Below are 19,111 nucleotides of genomic sequence, written 5' to 3'. Positions count from 1 at the left end.
CTGTGTGTAATGAAACACAATGGCGTTAAGGATCAAGATAAATCGGGTATCCTGTCATTGACCTTTGGTGTTTTTGAAACTGAGAAAAAAAGATTTGGTGTGCCAGTCTTCCTCATCAGTCTGGTATCTCACCGGTCATCTTAAACAAGGTAAACAAACCACAGGCATATTTTTCTTCCCTGCAGAACTGCACCCTTTCTCGTGAGTGGGTCTGGATACTGTTTGGCAATTGGAGTTGAGTAGAATAGGGGTGGGAGAAGCATTTCTTAATTCCACCCTCTTCTCAAACGTCTGAAGCAGAATAATGAGTAGGTGAGTGTCACATTTGTTGCCTCTTTTCCACTCCTGCTCTCTGAATGCAGACCTCAGTCACGTTTTTCTTAAGCCACCATAGCTGGCATTTCCTCCCAGTTGATCTCATGAAGGCTGGAGGTGCTGGGATCCCCAAAGGAAGCAGAGATGGTCTTCATTCTGCCATTTCCGGGGGTCAGGTTTTGTTTAATGTGATCTAGAAGCCAAGAGTGAAATGGAAGTGCTGGGACGGGAGAGGGGTTTTGAGGAACTGACAGGGAAAGAGAGACAGGAGGGATCAGGGATGGCAGGGAGAGGAACCTGCGTGGGGAGTCTTGGGTGCTGTCATTGGGTTCCCTGTGAATTGTCTTCTTCGTCGTCCCAAGAGATCATTAGGAAAATATCCATTTCTTGTTGGTACACTATCCACCAACAACCTGTTTGTTGAAGGAATTCACTCATGCATTCACTCAACAAATATTTATTGAGAGCCTGTCATGCACCAAGCAGTGTTCTAGGTGCTGAGGATAGAGTAGTGAACAAAAACGCACCCAACACAGAACAACATGGATGAATCTTCAAGCAATTCTGCTAGGAAACGTCAATCCTCAAAAGTTAATACTGGTGATTCCATTTATGTGACAGTTTTGAAATGACAGAATTTTAGAAATGGTGCTTGCGGGGCGCCTGGGTGGCTCAGTTGGTTAAGCGACTGCCTTCGGCTCAGGTCATGATCCTGGAGTCCCTGGATCGAGTCCCGCATTGGGCTCCCTGCTGGGCAGGGAGTCTGCTTCTCCCTCTGACCCTACCCCCTCTCATGTGCTCTCTCTCATTCTCTCTCTCTCAAATAAATAAATAATAAAAAATCTTCAAAAAAAAAAAAAAAAAGAAATGGTGCTTGCCAGGGGCTAGGGATGGGGTGGGAGGGTCATGGTGGGAGAAAGTTGGTATAGTGGTAAAAAAAATCACCACACGAATGCCATTCAATATCTTGACTGTGGTGGTGGATATAGGAATTTACACATATGATAAAATTGCATAGAGCTAAACACACATAGTAATGTGTACAAGTAAAACTGGGAGATCTGAAAAAGATCTGTGGATTGAATCAATGTCAGGATCCTCCTGGTTGCAATACTGTACTATAATGCTACTATTGGGAAAACCAGGTAAAGTCCATGCAGGATCTCTTTTGTATTATTTCTTAGAATTATACATGAATCTACAATTATTCCAATAAAAATGTCCAAAAAAACACCCCCCAAACAAAACCCAACCCCCAGACCTGATGGAGCCTCCACTTGAGTGGGAGCTAAGTATGGCTTCATGGTGGGCAGAGGGCAAAAGCCAAGACCATCCTTGAGAGGTCTGCCCTCTGGGGTACTCCATGCAGTGTCACCGGAGATTCCTTCCTGTCTTCGAGACATGCCATTGAATCCCTACCAGTAACCAAATGAAATCCAGACTTAGGGCAGGAGGCAGGTGCAGAATAAGGGTGGACTCCCAGCTCCCCTGACCCTATGACATGGGTACATTGGAATTATTCAGCCTGCCTTTGGGTCCTAAACCAGGCACCCACTAGACTACAAAGGTGAGACTCAACTATCTATGGGGGTTCCCGGTGCTCACGTGGGACCCTTCTTGGCTTGTTCCCAGCTTCCACCATCGCCACCACCAACCTCCTTTCATCTCTGTGCAAACACCTGGCCCATCCTGGCAGCACATTCAGCTTGGGGAACCTACTTGGGGAACCACAGACACTGGCATGGCTCACTGCCCCAGTTCTCAGCAAGAACTCCTCATACCAGCCCAGGCCTGGGCCTCAAGCCTGGATTCTAGCCCCCTGACCATGGTTAGTTGGGTCAGCGGCCAGCCCGCCACCCCCTCCTGCAAAGGGGGATGCCCACACCAATCTGCTGTCCCACTGGGTGTACAATGGGGCATCTAACAGGCTACAAACTGGCCAGCTCTTCTATTTTATTGCCATAGAAGAACTTGAGAGGAAAGAAGCCATGCAAAAATTAAATAAAAGGTTGGAACAGACTTTGAAGTTTTTATTATTTTAAATTATGCCATGCCTTGCATGGAATGACCACAAAGCAATATGCCTTCCTGGCCACACAATTTACTAACAGGGCATGGTGGAGAAAGTTAGAACTCCTAGACGCACAAGCTAGTCTACTGGAAAGAGGGAGAGAAGGGGCAGCAGGAAGGAGCAGTGATAAATATTTACTCGTCTCTTCTCTGAGATGCCAGTGGTTGCCCATTCTAAGAAGGATGATTATGTGACTTAATACAATTTCTGGTCACCATCATTATAATAAAGGAAAAGGGCTTTCTTAGAAGTGCTTGAGCTAATCAATAAACATTTGATCCACTTTCAAATAAGGTTTTTATAGCCAAAATCAGTTGAAAGAAAAGATACTGACAAGCACTATTTCCATACCTTTGTCTCAAAGCAGTCACACAAAGAATAAGTGCAAAGCGAAATGAAGGACCTCCCCTTCACTCAGAGAGGGAGCAAGCCTGGAGTCCTGTGGGAGCCTGCCAGTGGAGCAGTTCTGCCCAGGGCCCAGGGCCCAGGCCCCAACCCAGTCAGCTCTGAGGGGCCACGAGGCAATCTGGTGCCCCGTCCCGCTCTTCCTGGGAAGGGGCCTGCTTCCTCTTGTCCCAGTCTGTGTCCGGGATGAATAACCCATGGAGATCCAGGTGCATCTCTACATCAATGGATGCGCGAGCCAATTCTGTAAAACTTTTGGCATCCAGAATAAGCAGAAAAGGCTGCCTTTGGGGATCGGAAGAGACGATGGCTGATAGGATAATCCCTTTGAGGAAACAAAAAGAGACACTTTGTAAAAGCGCGGACTTGAATTTCCTGCATCTGGAGGGATAAGTTTCTCAGCTATATCTCCCTGTCCTCTTTGAAGTAAGTATGGAATCCAAACAAAAGGAACATGACTTTGAGATTCTGTGAGAGCAGAAGGGAAAGGTCAGGGAAGTAGGAATCAGAAGACCTGGTTCCAGCCCTGCCGGGGCCAGTCCTTTTACCTCTCCGAACCTTAGTCCATTCATCTGCAGAGTAAGGAGAATCCTCCCTGCCCTCCCAGGGTTGCTCAGAGAATCTCTTGCATGGTGAATAATGAAAGCATTTTGTAAAGTATTGCATGCATTGGAGAAAGGCTATTTGCCTACTATTTAGAAAGTCTGATTACAGAGAATCAGTTTTGATGCTGCATTTAGACTAATATACGGTACTTAGCTAAACTCAGACTAGCTGCACTCAACAACATTCAAATGAGTCCAATCCACTTTATGCACAGGCAGCACATTGGTAGCCCCGGCCTTTCCCTCTATAAAATGGACATATTCTAAGTACTCACTCTCAAGGGATATAGGATTAAACGAAATAATGCCCCTAAACTTCCGGCAACTACTCGTGATTCCTCCCAAGGTCTCCTGGGTCTCAGGGTGGTTGAGCGTAGCTGAAGTCAGATTGGCTTAGATTAAAATCCTAACTCTGTAGGCACTGGGTGTGTGGCCTTAGGTAAGTTGCATCATTCTCTCAGCCTCTCCTTTGGTGAAATGAAGACATTGCTACTCCCTGCCCGCAAGAGAATGTAGGGGAAGCCCTGGGCCTGCCCAGTAGGAGGCCAGCTTCAGCGGGAGGTGCTACCAACAATACCCCACCTCAGAGGTGACAGTAACGTGGGGTCCTGGTGTGCCATGCCATGCAGGATCAGTAGGAAGACACGGCCCAGGCAGAAAACCACTCCTTCTCACCTAAGGGAAAGAGTTGGCAGCTCAGGGGGGCAGCCCCACTCATGGTTCTGGTTGCCCTACTTAGCATCCCCAGGAGTATGGGCAGGGATTTCTGGGACAAAGGCAGAGTCAAGGAGGGAAAAGACCATTTGGTCATATGGAAATCTAGAAAAGAGAGGTGGGCCACAAATCTGCACTTACAGGTGCTCCGTACAGAAGATACCTGCTTAGAGGGTTAAGAATTCTGTCAGCCATTGCAATGAATTTTAAAGTGGAAAGGAAGTGGGCTTTTGTGTAGTAAACAATTTAATGTCTCCCAAAAGGAGGTCTGATCTTTGCTCCTGGGAGGTGACTCTAAGCCCTCGTAATGTCCTGCCTCATAGGAATGTCTTTATTTATCTGGGGCCAGCCTGATGACCTATCCTAGCAAAGTGAATTAGATGTCAGCTTGACCTCCAGAGGGACTGAAGGCTAAAGGTCAACCACACAGTCAACCAACCATGTCTACATGCCCAAGCCCCTAAAAAGCTCTGACATGAAGGCTTGGGTGAGCTTCCCTGGTTGGTGACATTCCATGGGTATTGTTGGAGGAGTTGGGGTGGGCCGTGACCTCCAGGGACAACCAGATACTCCGGGAATGGAATTCTCCTGGATTCTGTCCCATGAGTGTGTTTTCTTTCAATCTGCAACCTTTCACTATGACAAACCATAACCATGAATAGAACAGATTTCAGTGTATTCTGTGAGTCCTTCTATCCGAAACAGAGGGTGGTCTTGGCGACCTCTCAACTTGCCGTTGGTGTCAGAAGTGAGGGTGTTTTGAGGGACTCCTTAACCTCACCGCTTTGGACTCAGACAGACCTGGGTTTCAAAGCCTGGTTCTACCAGCTCTGTCATGTGGGAGTTGTAGAGGGAGGGTCGCTGCTCCCAAACAATGTCTCTGAGGGGTGATCACAAACATAGTGCAGCAAGCAGGCTCCCCTACCTGGAGTCTTACCGTCATCCTTGTCCTTGGCACCCGGTGTGGGTACAAACGGGGGTTCTGCTGGCCAGCAGTGCTCCTGTCCCCATTTTAAGGATGACTTTGTGAGAACATCCTATTTCAGTATCTGTACATCCAAAGAGGAAAGACATATGAGTGACTTGTTGGAGAGCATGCTCATTCCCTGGGAACCGATGACATCAATGCCTGCAGACAGAGGGGTTCAAGCCCCTCCAGCGTAGACTCCAAATGACATCTACCTGGGGTCAGTATAACAGCAGAAATGAAAGCAGCTAGCTTCCTCCTCCATCTTTAAGCAAAGGTCCTCCTGCCATCCAACAGCTGACACTGCATACTGAATTTTTACAAATAAAAATCCTGACTGAGCCACCCAGGCACCCTAGGATGATTCAGACTTTCAAGGATGACTTCTTGACTTTAAATATCATAAGAAACACTCATTAAAAAGAGTTTTCATGTATTCTTTCATAAAATGTTTTGAATCTTATGGAATAAAAATGGTTGTTCAAAAAAAATCTTGAATGTATCTGGCATTTGGCGTTACATTGCAATTTTTGTATGTGTTCAATGAATGTATTCAATGCAAACATTTAAAGTGTGATATGATCCTTTTGTTCTTTTAAAAGTGCAAGTCCCTAGATTTCTCTTAATCGCTAATAGACCTGTTTCCCCTTAGTGTGTGGGATTAGTGGGGAGTGTGTGTGTGTGTATGAACCTTAATTTTTTGCTTTGTACATTTCTGCACTGCTTCCATTTTTCAGAAAAGATATTCCATTTATTATTAAAAATGAAGATATTAAAGACAAGTGATGTCTGTACACTTAGCATAGTCCCTGGGATACAGTAAGTGTTCAACAAATAGTAACAAATAACAATAACTAAATGCTCCAAGTTTCGGCCCTCTGCTTGAAAGGGTGAGTTCCTTGAGGGCAGGGACTGGGATCGTCCTATCACTTTCTTATCCTCACTGCCACCATGCTGTAGCACATTGTTGGTGCTCCATAAACATGTACTGAATAAAGAAATCAGTGGATGACCTACAGCTGTGACCTCTTTGCTGTGCTTCAGTCCATCAGATAGGGCTGCCTCTCTTGGATTGCCCATCATTGCTTCCATTGTATTCTGTCCCAAGTGGACTTCACTCTCTGATCTGCCCTCTGCCCCAAAGGGACCTCCCTTTTCTGATCAAGGTCACCCAGCCCAAGAACCTAGAGTTGAGCTTTGCAGGCAGACACAATCATTGTAGGGGGCGCCAGCCCAAGTCACATAGGGATCAGTACCTTGGTTGGGATGGGACTCCACTGAACTTCAGCAGCAAAGACATAGCGGTATGGCTTTCCGTTGTGAGCGTAATTGATCCGAGGCAGCTCTAAGCCTGAAGAGAAGGACATGGCCAATGAAGCCCCCATCACTGAGGGCTGGGAGCATCCACCCTTCATGCCAGGCTGGGCATCCTGTCCACAAAAACAGCTCCCAGTCCAGGATCCCTGAACTTGCTTCAGGCCCTGGATTAGATCAAGGTTGGTAACAGGGCAGGGGGAGGGAAACTCTGATAATTACCCTGGCTCTATTAGAAGGTTCAGGAGCAAGGAAAGAGAGACCTAGTTTTTTAAATGTATAAGCATCTTTAATTATCCAAGATAGAAATCAAAAAGAATTGCATGATTAAAATCAGAGGCTACTGCAATTTTTTTAGAGCTCTTTAAAAAAAAAAGTACTTGTGTGCATGCACGTGTATGGGAGTGTGGAAAAAAACTTCTGAAGCTGTGGAAAGGGGTGTCCATGGGGAATAGTTAAATAAATCTGGTGAATTCACATAATAACCTAAGTAAAACTAATGTTTACAAAGAATTTTAATAACATGGGAAAGTGTCCATATCATAAGACAAAGTGTAAAAGGCTGGTTATAATATTATCCTCACTATGTTACAGATGTAGAGAAAAGGTTTGGAAGCATTGCTGGGGTAATAACTTCCTTATAGTTTATATTTTATATTGTACACTGTAGGTTTCTCATTACATGAAATTTTTGTTATGCCTTTTACTTTTGTAACTAAAAAAAACTAAATATTTTGTCCATGTACATGCATACATATATGCCTGTTGTGTCAAATTAAATTTCTAAGTCTGAGGGCTGAAATGAAAATTCCCCCTCTTATGGAATATTCCAAGCAGTCAGAGCCAACTGCTGGTGAAAATTTAATGTCCAAGAAAAGAGGAAGCAGGCATGGAAAATCTGCCACACAGAGCCCTTCTGAAAAAGACCCAGGGCATGAGTGGTTACTGGGCTTGGGAGGAGTGCAGGGGAATGGCCTGTTGAGGTGGGAAGATGTCCAGGCCCACAGACAAGTAATCATGAAATTTTCAAGAGACAGGCCACAGTGACTGTGAACTAGAGGGACCACCCACATACAGAAATCAGAAAAAGGTGCCCACAGTTGCCCCCAGAGTAGGTCTGAGACTTCCCATGGTGCTCCTGTACCTGAAACCTGGTCTGGGGACCAACTCCCCCCAACCTCCACCCTGTCAATGACTAGCCTCAGGAACTTGGTCAAGTAAAATAGGATTTATCCCTGTAAATTCTGTGAGGCTATTGAAACCATGCTCTTGAAGAATCTTCAGGATGTGCAGAAATTTTCAGGCTATATTCATTCAGTGGAAGAAGCCATTTCAGAATATTCTAGATGGTATGGTATGCATTGTGTAAAACTATAAATGCAGAGGTTAAGGGTTTTTGAGTCTGAGAGACCTGGGTTCAGATCTTGGCTCTGCTGCCTATCTTTGGGCAAGTTATGGAATTATCCTCAGTTTGCTGTCCTCAGTTCTAAAACAAGAATGACATGTGCCAACACTGCCTCCCAGAGTTGTTCTAATAACTTCTACCTTGTGCTGTACTCTCACTATGGGCCAGGCCCTTGGTGAAGCACTCTATGTGTGTGAACTCATCTAATGTCAAGGATAACGGGATGAGACTGTTGGGGTGAGGTCTGGGAAGCTCTAGAAGAGGGCCTGGCATATGCCAAGCACCCCGTACATGACAGAGACAATGGGTATTTCCAAAGGGTTGCCATGGGTGAAGGGATTATGAGGGATCTATCTATTGCTATACTTTTCAGGATTGCCCAAGATTGCCACAGTAAGCGAGAATTCTCTTCCCCGATACAAAAAAGAGCATAACGTTTTAACCCTCCATCTGCCCGATGTGGCAAGTGAGTGGAGATGCAAGTCAATGCCTTGAGAACTGGGACCAAGGGGCGCCTGGGTGCTCAGTCAGTTAAGTGTCTGCCTTCAGCTCCAGTCGTAATCCCAGAGTCCTGGGATCAAGCGCTATGTGGGGCTCTCTGCTTGGCAGGGAGCCTGCTTCTCCCTCTCCCTCTGCCTCTGCCTGCCATTCCACCTGCTGGTGTGCGCTCTCACTCTCTCTGCCAAATAAATAAATAAAATCTTTAAAAAAAAAAAAAAAGAACTATTACCAAGATCTATATATTTACTTCCAAGGACCCCCAGCGCCTGGGGTGCCACACAGAACCTGTTACAGGATCCTAGGATGCTATTTTACAGCAGTGGTTCTTATGGGCAGATCTGGGGTTGTCCTAACAAAGTCCCCAGGACAGTGTCCTTCCAGATGTGTGAACCTGGCGGGAGCCAACAGGCGAGCAAAGCAGACCCATGCCTGGCCACCCTCTAGCTGAGTGTCCCGGATAAGACCATCCATTCCACGCCTGTGTTGAGGACAGACCCCTCTAAGCCACACTTCTATCACATGCTGGGGATACACCGAGCACAGAAACATAGTCCCCGCGTCACAGGCTTATATTCTAGGGCAGTGGTTCTCCATCAGGGTGATGGTGCCCCCACCGGACATTGGCAATGTCTGGACATATTTTTGGTTATTCCAATTCAGGGTGCGGGTGCTACAGGCATCTGGTGGGTCAAGGCCAGAGGTTTTGCTCAATATCCTACACGGCGGCCCCCTGCACAAAGCACGACCCGGCCCCAAATATCAGGGGTGCCCAGATTGAGAATCCCGGCTCTCACGGGTGCGACTCTTATTGGAGGGGTTTACACTGTGTGTGGAGCACAGCCTTTCTGAGCCATCTCCTCCTCTGTCAGATGGGGCTGATGGCCCCTGTTCTGCAGGATATTTTGAAGGTGTAGAAGTGGAAATGCAAACACACTGTTCCCGTTCAGTAAGTCAGCGTTCAATAAATCGGCGCGTTTATAGAGGCCAGCCGTGAAAGTTATCTGGTCGAACGACCACCCCCGCCCCAGTACCTTCCTGGGAGCTGTTTGAAGATATATGAAAGAGAACTGTCCCCAAATGTTTTCCACTGGGGCACCCCAAGAGTCTTCCTGTTTGTCCCTTGTCGGTGCACAGCTCCTCTGCATCAGAAGGAGGTACAGAGAAGGCGCACGGGAATTCACGAAAGCCTGCCCCTTCCCTAAGCATCTGCAAAGAGGATGCATTTTACCTTCATAAAGCAACTCCGGCTGGCAATAGACTTGGTCATCTTTTTCCTTCAGGGCTCTTGCTGTTGTAGATGCCAGTTTGATTAAATTTGAGCCCACGTCTGCATCCTGAATCAGTTTTCAAAAAAAAAAAAATTGAAAACTGGTTATCCAGAGCAAACACTTGCTTTACTATGTACATTTAAAAAAAAAAAAAAGTGCTTTAGTGGATGTCGTCTTGTTCTGGCCTTACGTGAACCACAGGAAGCAGCTATCATATTGTTGGTATTTTTATTCTTATTCTCTGAGACCTCGTAGCTGGTAGGTAGTAGGAAGGGGGTCCCAAAACTCCTGGCTCTTTTTTCCTACTCTGGGCTACCTTATCTTTCACAGGTGAAATTAATGTATTGGTAGGTTCTCACTTTTTAAATACTGGCTGATTCACCTGTGTAAAGCTGCATCAGTCACTAAAAGGATGTTTATAAAGAGTTCATAATAACATGGGAAATGCTCATGATAGAATACCGAGAAAAGCAGTAGAGTAAATTGCATACGCAACCTGAACTCAATCAGCTTAAAAAGAACTTACACTGAAAAGAGCCTGGGGGAAATATACCAATTATTAACAAGACAGCAGGCGGTGGGATTATGGGGACTTTCTTTTTCTACACTTATCTGTATTTTCAGGATTTTCTCCTATGAAAATGTACCACTGCTGAAATGAAAACAAACAGGCAATAAGAATTGCTTGGGAGTGAAGGATCTATGGAGGGCATTCCCTTGGTCTCAATTTATAATCAGACTTTATTCAGTGCCTTACCATCATCATGGTAACCCAGGAGAGGGATTTAAAACAATTGATTAAATATTTATTGAGCTTCTATTACTACCTCTGGAGTTCTATGTCCTTATCTGTATAATAAGGTACGGTAGATGCATCATGCAAAGAGTATACACTTCTCCAAGTTATTGTGCAGATTAAATAATCCATGCAAATGGTTTACAAGAGGGTCTGGTTAATAGTCTGCTAAATAAATGTTAGTTGCAGTTGATAACGTTGTTGTTGTTTTAAAGATTATTTATTTATTTAAGAGAGAGCAAGCTCAAGCAGGGGGAGCAGCACAGGGAGAAGGAGAAGCGACGTGGGGCTTGATCCCAGGACCTGGGGATCATGACCTGAGCCAAAGGCAGACATTTAACCCACTGAGCCACCCAGGCACCTGGTTTGTTTGTTTGTTTGTTTAAGATTTATTTATTTATTTTAGGGAGAGAGAGATCATGCACATGCGAGTGGGAGGGGCACAGGGAGACAGAGAGAGAATCTCAAGCACACGCTGTGCTGAGCGAGGAGCCCAATGAAGGGCTCAATCTCATGACCCTGAGATCAGGACCCGAGCCAAAACCAAAAGTCAGATGCTTAACCGAATGAGCCAACCAGGCTCCCCTACATTGTTGCTTTTTAAATAATGATAATAATAATTATTACCACTGGGAGTGAGTGCAGTTTAGGCAATGGAGGAGGAGAAATAAGACCAAGCCCCTGCCTTCATGGGGTTTACAGGTTGAGAATTATTGTTATGGCTGACTTCTTCTCATTTAAACTTTTCTCTACTTTCCAAATTTTCCAAAACGCGATTTTCTCATTTAAACTTTTCTCTACTTTCCAAATTTTCCAAAATGCGATTTTATAATTAACAGAAACTTATTTGAATGATAGCAGCTTTTTGCTGGGAAGGGGGGTAAATTTGCTGCATCCTAGCAGTTGAACTGCAGGGGCCCTCCGAGATTTGTTTAGTTCAATCCCTAGTTGACAGAAGAGGAAAACAAGGCTCAGAGAAGGAAAGTGACCTGCCCAAGGCCACACAGAGGAAAGGACAGTCTGGGCCCTTGGCAATGCAACGTAATTCTGCTCAGAAGCAAGGGCACTGTAGGCAGAGGGCAAAGCAGGTGCAAAGGCCCTGAGGCTGGCCTATTCCCATCCTGTGTGTCTCTGCTCAAATATCCCCTTCCTTAACACTTCCATCTGCAATGTCGCCAAGGCATTTGTCCCGAGCTGTAATTATCTCCTGTATGGAGCTGCTTCCTTCTTTTATGTTGTCTTCCCCTTGAAGATGGGACCAGATTTTGTTCAGTGCATGGCACATGGTTCCCAGGAAGTAACTGCTCAATGAATGAGTGAATGCATGACTCAATAAGCTTTCCTTCCATTGTCAAGGTGCAAAACATGTGCTGTGCAGGGTAGTTGTAGGAATTAAATGAGATGAAATGCGTGGAAAAGTCACCCGGCACTCAGCACATCCACCTGCACCACACCACAAAGCAGCGGAGACTCTGCCTGGGGCCTTGCTAAGTCACCTGACAGCAACAGGCCTGTTCTGCATGCCCTGGGCCTGCATCGCAGGGAGTCCGTCTGCAGAGATTCCCTCTGCAGAGACGTCTTTTAATTCCAGCCTGAAACTGGTCAGACTGGTTGAGGGATAAACTGAATTTTTCCACACAGCAGTAATGAACATGACTGGGCTGCTTTTGGTGGCCAGCATGCTCAGCTTTGAGAAGAAAGGGCTTTCCAGCCCAACGTCACCAAAATCCTACAGGTTTGCTTTGAAACCCCTCAGCTGGAGGGAACTCCCGGGAGAAGTGGCTATCTCGGTAATTCCCCGAAACCCTGGCTTTGGGGTTCAGAAGCCCGCTGTATGAAATCAGACTCTAAGGGTTTCTATGTGAGCTTGAGCAGCCTCTCCCCACCCTCAGCCCTCATGCCTCCCCGAGCCCGTTTCCTGGTTTGTAAAATATGGGGGCAATTCATTACTTTTTGACGGGTGGTGACCATAAGGGGGGTTGCTTTGACTGGTGTCGGAAGACTATGGTTACAATTAAATAATGGTTATAAAAACACCTGGTCCAGGGCCAGGCACATCATAGTTAGTAACTCGGAGCCAGACAGACATGCATTCAAATCCCAACTCAAACCCCACAGGTGTTCCTGCAATGTTGGGCAAGTTACTTCTTCTCTCATCTGTAGTCACGGGGATAATAAACAACATAGAGCGGTGTCCTACTGATTAGGTGAGAAGCATGCAAAACATTTAACAGTTCCTAAAATTTGCAGGACCCAGGACAAGAGTGGAGACCCACCACCCTAAGTCTAAATACATTGAGCGAATTGTTAAGTGAGATACCATTCTCTCCCCCACCTTGATACAGAGACCTTCATAATGTAGAACTGCACTGTCCAATATGGTAACCACTGACCACATGTGGTTATTTACATTTAACTTAAAATTAAGTACAATTAAACATCCAGTTCCTCGGCTGCCCTGGTCACGGTTCAGTGGCCCACGTGGCTAGTGGCTACTGCATTAGACAGAGAATGCTTCATCATTGCAGTGGATACTTTTGCACAGTGCTGGTCTGTAAGGATGTGTGAATTTGAAATTCTAGGACTCCTTGGAGTTTTGAGCCAAGTTAGGGCGGCAGACTGAGGGCCAGCCTCTGGGCTCAGGTTCTTTGTTTCCTGCCCCCTTTTCTTCCCACTGCACAAGTGCCCCAGCCAGCACGACCAAGCCAATAGCCAACTCTGGCTACCTCGTGGGTCTGAGGCCAGTACACCAGTGGTGCAGCCTGCTTTTAGGAAGAGACAAGCAGGCACCGGAAGCAGTCTTGGGGCTATTGGGCAGAGAATTCAGATATCCCGGGTAGCTGGTTCATGGCTGGGACAAGGGAGAGCACGTCTCCAGATGGGCACAGCCTCACTCTGTGAGGAAGGGAAACTGCCAGAGAAAGGCTGGATCAGGATCCCGCACCCCCCAAATGCCAAGGCCAGAGCAGGGGCCCCTCCTGCTGGGGTCTAAGAGGAAAAAGGGCATCTAACACAGGGCCTGGCACATAATGAGCTCTCAGCAGCTTCTTTTATTATTGGATCTTTGTTTTTGCACTTGGGGTCAAGACAAAACCCAAATCTACTGAGCCAGGAGTCAAAACCACCCATTGTAAGTCCACAATGCCTACTCCCATGATGGCCCCTTATGTATGGATAGCTGTTGGAAGGGAAGGCAAGTGCTGATGAACCCACCTGGAGGCAGCGCACCGAGCCCCACAGGATGAGGGCAGGGCTGCCGCCCGAACTGTTTGTACATGTCCATGCCCCTCCCAGCCCAGCCCTGCCTTAGACAACCCTGTGCCACCCTGCATAAACAGGCCAAGGGTGCCAAGGGGCCCCACCTACCTTTGACCCCAGCTGGCCCAAACACAAGAGAATCTGGGGCAGCTGGGAGGTTCCAGACTTCTAAATATACTTCACTATTGACCATTGTATACGGAAAGCACTTTCCACTTAGGAAATGTTCCAAATGCTAAAGAGAGACCTGTGTCCTTTTAGAGACCCCCCCCCTTCACATTTCTCACCCACTTGTCATTCGTTCATTGATTTAGAGTAGTCAGGAGCTTAATGAGAACACTTTTGGGTGCCAGGCCCTGTGACAGGTGCAGGGGATAAACAGCTGACAAGACCAAGGGCTCCGGCCCTCTCAAAGCTTTCCCAGGGCAGGTGACTGAACAAGCTCATTTACCTGGGACAAATGTCCAGGTGCCATCAGAGCATACAAACTCCTCTAAAGGGAGTGATGATCTGACACCTGAGAGCTGAGCAGGAATTTGCTAGACTGGCTGTAAACTAGAAGCCCCTGTGGGCTGAGACCATGCCCTGCCCTTCCCCGCCCCCAGGACCCAGCCCAGGTGCCTAACCCCCACCCTGTGAGTCCAACCTGAAGCCAAGACTGGAGTGGAGGCCTGATGGGAAGAGGACAGGGTTGCAGGCAGAGCGACAGCAACAATGCCATGGCCCCAGACTGATGGGTGACAGAGAAAGCTGGCGTCTCCCAAGGTCTGTCCCAAAAAACCTTTGGATAGGACGGAATTAGAGCTGCCAGCTCTAGTCATGTCTGCCATGTCCATCTGCTCAACTTTTCGATTTCAATATGCAGGCAGGGCAACTTGAAAGCGAAGCAAGAAGATGTTTGAAGGGACAATAAATAGCAATTAAAAAGCGTGGCCAGAGCTACCCTTCCCAGGGCTCACACTTCTTTGTTCGTTTCAAAGCAGTAGATGGCTCACATGGCAGCTTTTCAAAATACACGTGCTGAACTTCTTAGCCTAGTTCCAAGGAAGCAAATCATTTTTCAAGCACGATAAAAGGTTATAAAATCCCTCGGTGTGTGGGCAGTGGGAGGTAGCGTTTCCTTTCTCTGTTTCATCCCTGGGCCTAAGTCGATGTGAGGCAGGGCCAAGCCTTGGGATTTGCCACCTGTGTGCTCGATGACACCCCCCACTGCTTCCTGGAACCAGGAGACCAAGCACGGCACTGCGGGATGGCCCATGTGATGACTTTGTGGAAGTTCATTCAATAGCCCTGAACCACGTGGGGAGAAAGTTCACTCCTTTTTCTCTTCTAGTCTTTCTGACTGGGTCAAGCAGGGAGTCTCAGTGAGGTGCCACTATGTCTTTAACACCTCATACTTTTATAACTTTCTTTTTAATAAAGAGATTAAGTCTTGGCAAGCAACAACATCTGGTTAGAACTTCAGACCCCTGCTTTTCTCCCACTGTTTTATGTCCATGCTTGTCTTCTATTTGCAGGAGGCAATGCTAGCTTTCCATTGGCCAGTGATAGGTTTCCTTTCAAGAGTGAGTAGATTTAACAGATCTGTACCTCTGAAACAAATAATACACTATATGTTAAAAAAAAAAAGAAGAAGAAGATAGCAGGAAGGGAAAAGTGAAGGGGGGGGATGGGAGGGGGAGACGAACCATGAGAGACTATGTTTTCTGAGAAACAAACTGAGGGTTCTAGAGGGGAGGGGGTGGTGGGATGGGCTAGCCTGGTGATGGGTATTAAAGAGGGCACATTCTGCATGGAGCACTGGGTGTTATACGCAAATAATGAATCACGGAACACTACATCAAAAACTAATGATGTAATGTATGGTGATTAACATAACAGTAAAATTTTTAAAAATGCCTTATCATTTCAAAAAAAAAAAAAGAGTGAGTAGATTTAAACAAAGCACGACTTTGTGAATGTTAAATCGAGGTGATAGGAGATACGGTGAAAATCATGACAGAGATACACCAATGATTACAGATGGGGAAATGCTGGAAAGATAGGAAAGAACCCCAACTCTGGAGCCAGACAAAGCGGGGTGCCCTGCTGACTGGGAGGGAGCATGCTTGAGCTCCTGCATTGAGGAGCCCGGGCAGTGAGGGTGCAAGAAGGTTCAGGGCCTTCTGCAGTAGTGTCCTCCATTTTCCAGGCCTGCAGAGCCCCGAGAGGGGTCAGGGTGACCTGTCTGGGCTCTTTTCAGGACTTAGGCCTGCTGGGGAGAATGGTAGAGTTGTACATTTACCAACTGCAAGCACGGGTTGAGAGACAGGCTGCTGCAGGTGCTAATCATGGCTCTGCCCCTGAGGGCTGTGTGACCTTGGCAATATTCCTTAACTTCTCTGAGCCTCAGTTTCTTCATCTGTAAAATGAGGCTAATATGAGGACCTCTCATAGGTTGTTTTGATCACTAAGTAAGGCAAGGAAAATAAAATGCTTAGCAAAGTACCTGGCACATAGAGTGCATTTAGTAAATAGGAGCCATCAAAACGGAGTTGAATTGAATTTGCTTTCATTTAAATTAATTAAGTCATGAAGTCAGTGAGTTCTGGAGCCAGGAATCTCTGTAGCCTCCGAAACCAAGCCCGGAGCCTTGGTAGCATCACCCTAATTGAGGATAATGTCTGGCCTAGTGGTCATTTTTAATGCAAGAAGGGGACTAATCAACAGCAGGGCATTGGGTAAGCGAATAGTGATGAATCCCGGCCTGGAACTGTCACACAAATATTTAAAAAGGTGTTGTAGAAGAATATTGAATGTCATGGAGAGATGTTTAGATATACACATAAGTGGAAAAAAGCAGTGCACAAAACAGTACGTGCATATTCCACCATGAAGAGCAAGGAAGGGCTGGTGCGCGCTGTGGCAGAGACGGGCCTCGGAAACACAGCGCGGAGGGAGGGTGGCCACCGCGGGAGACCGCCTGGTGTGTGTGTGATGTGTCTAGAACAGGCAGATCCTCAGAGACAGGAAGTGGATTAATGCTCACCTGGGGCTGGGGGATAGAGGGGTGAAGAGGGGTAGGTGGGGGGGGGGGGCGCAAGGTTTCTTCCCAGGCTAATAAAAAGGTTTTAAAATCCAGTTGGTGGCAAAACTCTGTGAAGTTACTAAAAGCAGCTGAATGGTGCACTTTAAATGTATGGTATGTGAAATTATCTCTCAATAAAGCTGTTAAAAATTCTCTGTGATTTCCTTCTCTAAAATTAAGAAATATATAAAATTTACATGTATATATTTCTAAGTTTTAGAGAAGTCCTACTACATAGAATTTTTAACAGCTTTATTGAGATATGTATCAATAGGCATGTGTATTATATATACATATACACAGATACATCAACATATGTATTAATATGTCTGTTGGTCTATCTACTGAGAGAGACAGAAAGAGATGTGGGAGGCAATACAAATATATTCATAATAGATTCATGGGGTTTTTTTTTTCCTTTTTACCCAATCGATACTCTCTTAGGTTTCTACGATGAATATGCACCACTTTGGGAAAAACAATGAAAAAATGTTTTGTCTTTAAGAACAGCTCGCTTTGGATTTCAGTGTCAATCCAATGAGTGCCAAAATCACTCCCCACTGGGACTCACGACTCCCCAGGAATGAAACGGGTCCCCTTCCAAGCTGTTACCTTGTCCACATTGAGGGGTACAGCGAACCTCCTGAGGGTGGGGATGGAGGTGAGCCTGCAGTTCTCCTCAAAGTCCTGCTTCAGGTTGGCCAAGTAGAAGAGCTGGTAAAGGCTGCTGTCCTCGTAGGTGATGACGTCAAACAGAAGGCAGCCATCCTCCTCGTAGGCGTTGACATGATGAAAGACCACCATGGGGTCCGTGTAAAACTTGGTGGGCACAGGCTTCCTGGTCCTCTGGTCGATGATGTGAATGTAAGTCTGAAAGCAGAGGCACACCCAGAGGTCAGCTTCCCCCTGCCAGCCCGGCACGATGGCAGTGGGTGCAGGACAAGACCCAGCCCTCCCCTCCACTAGCTCGTGACCCTGGAGCATCCCCTTCCCCCAGAGCTCCTGGCTGTTGCCGGTCCCTGATCACCTCCTTCAGATGGAGCAGAGGGAATCTTTGCTGCTGGGGCCTCTGCAGCACCAGGAGGACAGAGTCTGGGGGAAGCCCCTGAGACTACACCATCTCTCCCCCCCTTCAACTGACTGACTCCAGGTGGGCTGTGATGAGCTAACTCCCTGGCAATGGCCACGTTGGGGAGAACTGGCCAGTCTTCTAGCCCTCCTTGGGCTCTATCCACAGCTGGAGCCCCTAAAACCCTAAAACCACACCAGCCCTTTTGGGTTCGTTCTCCCGACGTCCACCTGCTGCCTGGTTGGCCAGGATGCAGTTGTCATGGCAACCTCCCTTATCCTGGGGGCTGTGGTGTGGAGCGACCTGTTCTAGTTAAGGGACCCACATGGGTATCTGCACACACCTCTGGGTATCATGAGGCGATATCACTCTGGGTGGTAATTAGCCATATTTGCAACCCTAGTTGCCTAATCCAAAGTATGTGTGGGGTTCTTTCTTTTGGCAACTCTGGCCTAACCACCCTCCTTCTGAAAGGCAGGGAGGGACTACTCCAGGCTGGTCTTTGGCCACCTCCTCCCAGCTCATGTGCCTCTTGCTCTCCTTCTCCAGAATCCAGGTTGAACATTAAGTGGGAGTGCAGAGGAGGAAGGCTTTGACAGCGTGGAGGGGTGGGGGTGGTGGGCAAGTGAATATAGAATTATTTTAGCTCTTTTCTTCTCCGTGAACCCAATCCCTGGGTCGGGCACAGAGACTTTTCAGAGAGCTCTCAATGCATTCCAAAGCCCTTGCCCGGGCTTTCTGCCTGCACCTGGCAGCTCGGTCTTCTCTCTGTGGGATTCTCTGAGGGCCAAGGGATGCCCAGGGGCTGAAGAGCAAACCCAATTACAGCTGGCTTCCCTGCTGGCCCCTGGCCCCAGCGTTCATTCCACAAATATAGACAGAGGGTCTAGGACACATCAGACACTTTTTCAGGAACATTTTTCCAGGAAAGACAGAACAAAACCAAGCCCTTGCTTTCATGGAGCTTATAGTCCGGTGGGGGAGAGGCCAGCAGTCAATGATCAAATAATGTGCCAAGGACAATGAGCACTACTGAGAAAAAGGAAGCCAGGTAGGGGATGGAGAAGCCTGGGGCGGGGGTCTGTTAGAGATTGGTTTATCACAAAAGGCTTCAGGGATCTGGACATTTAGCTGAGACCTGGATTAACTGAGGGAGGAAACCATCTGGGGAAGAACATTCCAGGTGGAAAGGACAGAAAATGCAAAGAACGTGTTAGGCTAGTTTGAGATACAGGAGGTCCAAAAGGAGGCTGAATAGGTAGGGAGCCAGTGGTTGGGATGTGGGCCTGTGAGGATTTGCAGGCTGGTCAGTGAAGCCTTTGGATCTTATTCTGAGGAAGATGGGAAATCACAAGA

The 19,111-nt window shown here is 47.0% G+C and overlaps 1 protein-coding gene and 1 long non-coding RNA gene across 3 annotated transcripts in view; one reads left to right on the top strand and one right to left on the bottom strand.

The window, feature by feature from the left end:
• The window catches only part of LOC110594208, a 52,424-nt gene that overhangs the window by 19,513 nt on the left and 13,800 nt on the right, over positions 1-19,111 (top strand). The window lies entirely within an intron of this gene.
• BCO1 (beta-carotene oxygenase 1) overlaps positions 2,617-19,111 on the bottom strand; it is a 36,899-nt gene continuing 20,404 nt past the window's right edge. The window contains 5 exon segments of the mRNA XM_021705698.2: positions 2,617-3,116; positions 5,048-5,159; positions 6,334-6,428; positions 9,526-9,631; positions 17,299-17,556. Coding sequence (XP_021561373.1) covers positions 2,887-3,116; positions 5,048-5,159; positions 6,334-6,428; positions 9,526-9,631; positions 17,299-17,556 — 801 coding nt within the window. The 3' untranslated portion in view covers positions 2,617-2,886.

The sequence above is a fragment of the Neomonachus schauinslandi genome, chromosome 16 (assembly GCF_002201575.2).
Source record: "Neomonachus schauinslandi chromosome 16, ASM220157v2, whole genome shotgun sequence".
Lineage (NCBI taxonomy): Eukaryota > Metazoa > Chordata > Mammalia > Carnivora > Phocidae > Neomonachus > Neomonachus schauinslandi.
This window is presented reverse-complemented; position numbering and strand designations above follow the sequence as displayed.